The sequence below is a fragment of the Myotis brandtii genome, unplaced genomic scaffold, assembly GCF_000412655.1.
Source record: "Myotis brandtii unplaced genomic scaffold, ASM41265v1 scaffold4064, whole genome shotgun sequence".
Classification (NCBI taxonomy): Eukaryota; Metazoa; Chordata; class Mammalia; order Chiroptera; family Vespertilionidae; genus Myotis; species Myotis brandtii.
The window spans coordinates 1-5,785 of record NW_005365616.1 but is presented as its reverse complement, the minus strand read 5'-3'; the positions used below and the strand labels follow the sequence as shown (position 1 = coordinate 5,785).

At 45.2% G+C, this 5,785-nt stretch overlaps 1 protein-coding gene across 1 annotated transcript in view; it reads right to left on the bottom strand.

Moving 5' to 3' along the window:
* LOC102264044 (gastrula zinc finger protein XlCGF26.1) overlaps positions 1–4,797 on the bottom strand; it is a 6,177-nt gene extending 1,380 nt beyond the window's left edge. Inside the window, exons 1-3 of the mRNA XM_014545412.1 lie at positions 4,713–4,797; positions 1,700–1,823; positions 1–724 (exon numbers count right to left, since the gene is read on the bottom strand). Coding sequence (XP_014400898.1) covers positions 1–724; positions 1,700–1,820 — 845 coding nt within the window. The 5' untranslated portion in view covers positions 1,821–1,823; positions 4,713–4,797. The remainder of the gene's footprint in view (positions 725–1,699; positions 1,824–4,712) is intronic.
* Positions 4,798–5,785: the final 988 nt, after the last annotated feature.

Here is a 5,785-nt window from a genome sequence, read left to right as displayed (position 1 = left end):
TCATATGGCTTCTCTCCAGTGTGAACTCTGAAGTGTTCAGTGAGGTGAGCCCTTTGACAAAAGGACTTCCCACATTTTCTACACTCATACAGCTTTGCTTCAGTGTGAACTCTCTTATGTCGAATTAGGTTCAAGATTCGTCTAAAAACTTTCCTACACTTGTGACACTCATAAATCAGTTCTCCAGAACAGTCACCGTGACTTTGAACAACTTTCAGGTTGTGGCTGGCAGCATCTTTACATTCATCCCAATGGTAATGACTTTTTCCATCAAGAAATTTCTGTGAAATCTCACTGCCACAGGGTAGCTCCTCAGTGTTGAGAGTGGCCTGGTGCTTGGGAAGCTCTGAGTTGTACTGCAAGTCTTCCCCAACCTCCCTGCTGGCTGAAGGCACCGAATATAAGTAGAAGCTGGGCCTGCTCACAAAGGAAGCCCTGTCCATAGTTTCTTTCCAGGGCTCGTCTCCACATTCATTCCTCTGTTGCTCGTGAGGGTTTGCACTGAAACAGAAGTCTCCAACACGTGTGTCACTACAGAAGGATTTCTGCTCAAAATATGCTGCATGTGAACCAGTCAGGTGCAAAATACCTTTTAACACAGAGAAACACCGCTTACACAGAGGAATCTTCTGGGTGCTTGGAGCTGTCTTAGAAGCCCTGACCAGCGACTCTCCTTGTATAAATACAGAACAGGCCTCATCACCATCGATTTTATGCCAACAACCTGAAAAGTGAGAAAGGGTAAGGAAATGAATGTTGAATGTGGTGACAGGGGGAAGCCCCATTACAAAAGTGTGTCACACATCACATGTTGGTTCCATGCAATTGTGTGAAAATAAGAGATGAGCAGGAAGGATTAATAAGAGGCTCTTGTCTCTTTCTGGGCTAATGAAGATCACAACACAGAGAGGCCTCACCAGAAATATGACAAAAAACATGGCAAGCACCACATGGATTAGAATATGGATTTCCAGCTAATACTTCAACTACCAGCATTTAGCATGGCTTGTCTGCTGGGACGGGGACAAGCTGTGCAAGAGATTGGTTAGGTCTAACTCCAAGTAAAATTCAATAAAGGAGTAGCCGGTTTCGAGGACTAATTAGCACGTACATGCACCTCATAACACATGTGCAAGTCAATGTTGCAGAATACTGCAGAGGCACCAGTGTAGAGGAACAGGTGACAAAGAGGTGAACAGTCAGCACTAGTCCAGAGCAACAAAGCTTGCTATAGTATTCAGGGAAGAGAATATAAGAAACAATTGATTGAGGGTCTCCCAGGAACAGCCTATTGTTCATGTAAGTAAATACCATAACATGTAACAGGTCACCACAAAGAACCTTTATCTAGAGAAAGATGGCAGAAGTTGAAGCCATGCATGTGGATACTGTCAGCCATGCATGTGGATACTCCCATGAAGAAAAAGTGCAAGCTGGGACCCATTAAGCTCACTGCAAGACTCCTGACTTTCTGTTTCCTGTACATTTTGAGGTAACAGGTGTTAGCGGGATGTTCGTGGAGTCCTTTGCTCAGGACTCACCAACCAGCTCATCCCTGGAAGCCACAGCACATTTGACAAGACAGTGAGGAAAATTAGCAGAGGCCATGTTCTTGCTGTGGGAGAGAGAACGCTATGCCTGAGGAATAAAAGAAGAGAGGTCATCACCTCAGGACACTGGGAGAACATCAAGGTCTTACCTACAGATGACACAAGTGCAAACACTTCCAGCATCACATCCCAGTACAGAAGTCTCTGAGCCTCATCAAGGAGCCCCCATTCCTCCTGAGAGAATACAATGGCCACGTCCTCAAAGTTCATATCCTGTCATAATGGGGACAGTACAGCCCATGATCAGCTTCACTCCTAAGATTCTAAGTCTGTCATACTCCCACCCTCAACACCCATCTGCTCTGTCCACTCCAGAGAAAATACCAGGCCTTCATCCCATGAAAGCCACTGTTTTCTTATATTTATACTGACATTTTGTCTTCCTACTCTAATAAAGGCCTTTGAGCAGATAAGACACCTGAGCTCTGGACCTCCCCTGTATGCCACACTAACTTTTATCAACAGAGTGGTTGTTAAAACCATAGGTGAAAGAGAGATGCTGGCCATAAAGATACTGTGAGTGATCTGATACTTGTCTTGTCAGTCAATACCCTCAGATTGTTTCTCAAAGACGCCAAATACATGGCATCACACTGCACCCTCTTGACCCCAATTGCAAGGTGCCACGGCCATAGCTTTGCACTACCTGTTGCACAGAGTTCTTTGAACAACACTTCTCTCACACAGCTTCACTCCCAGAAGCACAACGTCAAAGGTAATGCAAATTTGTTTCCTAATTACCTTTTTTACCAAAGTTATAGTTCACCATCTCCATAATCTCTCACCCTTTACCTTTCTCCTTACCCATTCCAGTGGAGATTTTGAAGCCTGGGTAACACTGATGTATGCTACTCACTCCTATTATCCAGGGTGTCATCCCCAACAACAAAAGGCAGGTGGTTAATTAAGCATCTAAGCTCTGTACCTTGAATATAGCGCCAAAACAACCCTGTTTACAGGCAATTACCCTAAAATTCACCTTACTGGATCATCCAGACACCACCAGAAATGGGCTTTCTGGTCATTCACTCTTATGTCAATGTCAGGGTGCTGTGGCCATGAATTCACATTCCCTCTTCAAGTGCAAATCACTCTTTACCACACCTCTCTCACACCTGCACTCCCTTAGCCCCAGCCCCCATAGTCCTCTCCTTAACGACTTATTACTTATCAAGTGTTGTCCAGAGGATGCTTGCTAACATCTCTCACTTAAACACCACTCAAGTCCCAGCCCCGATGGCTCTCTGTTCCATGCCTAGTGAGTCTCACAGATGACCACTCAAGCCTCTAAGTAATCCACAAGACTGACTGTAACTCCTCACATACAGGCCACACCAAAGACCACAACAAAATCCTGGTGAGTGTTTAGAGAAGTTAATATGTACCAGCCCTAGTCTAATCTTGTTTCAATAACTCTTCCGCCTCCAAACTAATCTCAGGTCTACTCATCTGTTAAAGGTCTTGGCCACTGCAAAACCATGATCTCTCCCTGACACTGTACAGAACAACTTCTGTCCCTATGCTGTGTTGTGACCCACAAATACTGACCACAGCAGGAAAGCCAGTCTTCAGGCACACACTGTCCCTTCTGAGCTACTACTACCATTACCAACCTGACCATGATTTCCTGTATGAAAGTGATCTACAGTCCTGGCTGATGTGTCTCAGCTGGTTGAGCATAGACCCATGCACTGGCAAGGTCATATACCTGGGTTGTGGGCTAGATCCAAAATAGGAGTTATACAGGTAGAAACTGATCATTGTTTCTTGCTCATCACTGTTTCTCTGTCTCTCTCCCTCTCCCTTCCTTTCTATATCTAAAATCAGTATAACACTGAGTGGTGGCCAGATTATTATGATCACCTGACATTTGTAGGCAAATAAGCTATACTTTCACACTGAAGTTGCTAGAGGGCCAGACCATTATAAATAGGGAAGCAGTTTGTTTGCCATGACAGTAGAAGTGATTTTTTTCTAAAGATATGGGTAAACAACGCGATTTAACAGCCTTTGAACGTGGGATGATTGTTGGCACTTGGAGCCATGGAGCGATAATCAGCAAAACAGCTGAATTCATTAAATGTTCCAGAGCAGCTGTTGATAAAGTGTTTAAACACTGGACTGTCAGCAGAAAATCTGGGTCTGAACGTGCGAATTGTGGCTGTCAGTGAATAGGCAATGTTAGGGCAGAACAGAGAGTGGCAAGACTGGTACGAGACAACAGAAGGGCAACGGTACATTAAATTACTGCAGATCTTAATCAGGGATCCTCTCAAATGATCTCTGAACGCACAATAATAATCTGGCCACTCAGAGTGTGTGCGTGTGTGTATAGTATATACACTGAGTGGCCAGATTATTATGATCTCTGAACACATAATAATCTGACCACTCAGTATATATATATATTTAAAAAACATACCTGCGGGTTCCTAAATCAGCTCACTCTTCACTCCAAGCCTCTGCACATTCTGGAACCTATGCCCTGGCAGTCCTCCCACTCATTGCACTGGTTGCTAAAAACAAGGTCCACGTCATGAAGCCCTAGTCCTGGCCTTAGGATTCTGGGCTTAGTGTCTGTTCAAAGTCCCCAGGTCCAAGGGCTACAAGAGTGGCTGACAGTCCCAGGACTTTACTATCTAAGAGGACATAAGTGTGTGAGGCCCTGATATAAGTTCCACAAACCTTGTACACCTAATCGATTCAGCATTTGCAGGAATTTGTGGAAAGGAAATGGTCTGTTGAGAGCCTGGCAAACACCACCAGGATCTAGGGCAGCCGTGGGCAAACTACGGCCCTCGGGCCAGATCCGGCCCATTTGAAATGAATAAAACTAAAAAAAAAAAAAAGACCGTACCCTTTTATGTAATGATGTTTACTTTGAATTTATATTAGTTCACACAAACACTCCATCCATGCTTTTGTTCCGGCCCTCTGGTCCAGTTTAAGAACCCATTGTGGCCCTCGAGTCAAAAAGTTTGCCCACCCCTGATCTAGGGGGTAAGGCTGCTCTATACCCTTGCCCAGCCCAAATGCCAGGTGACCTTCAGATGCCTGTATTATCTCAGGGCTCAGTCCTCAGTGCTCACTCTTGCCACTTACCTTATCATTTACAGGACTTCTCCTTCCTGTCAACAACTGCTGTCCTCTGTCTTCTAGTCTTTCTTTCCTCTGAGCAATGATAGTTAAAGTTAGAACCCTAAATCAGAAAATGTTCCCCTTTTTTCACAACCATCTATTGTTAAGTCTGATCAAATAATTGAATAGATACCCCCTCCCCTGGGAACTTACCTTTATGCCATTTCACAATGGATATTCTACTTGCTTGGACCACATTCCACTTCCTAAGACTGTTATCTCTCCCCTCCAGCATTTCCCAGAATGCAGACCTAAACAGAGAATTCTCTGACCAGAAAAAGCCCAGTCTAGACTCCTTTAAAAATCTGGCTCCCCATCTTTGGGCGCTGGTGCCATTTTGGGGCTCAGCTCATCTGGTATCCTGATGACATAATATATTCATAATTCTTTACCCTTTCTGGCCTTGTTCGATCCTCCTTCGGTGACCCTAACATTTGATAGCAAAACATGGGAGGGTTCTATGGGGATGGGGAACCATCGCTCTGCTTTGGTCACCCAAAGTTTGCTACTCCGAGAGCAGTAGGCAGTGGCAGCTCAACCTGGGCTTACCTCTAAATTCAATTCGGGTGACTCAATTACAGGCCTCAATTAGACCTCCCTCCCTTATCAACCATTCTGAGCCAGCCGATGACTATGCCAGATCAGGAATCTCTCATTCTCCATTGCTGACCCTCCATCCCACACCGGCCCATCTTCTCTAGGTGAGTGACTATCCACAAATTCACCCATCTTGAGTCTTCTACCCACTCTCTCAAACTGACTTCTCGAAAGTCTCTCATCGTAAAAGTCCTAGCGCTAGGCCAGAAGGAAGACTCCTCAGCCAATTAGCTTTGGGTCTTTCTGGAGTGGGGGCACCAAGTTCAGAAGGTCATCTCTCATTTCCCATGGTGATTTGTTTAGCTGCGGGGATGCGTGCCCTAGTCACCTCTGGGTTTGCGGTCTGTCACTCACCCTTCCTCTCTTATGGGCCCCGCCACACTCCCTCTGCACACTCACGGGGGAGATCGTGCCTAACCACCTCATTTTTTTTTTTTTTT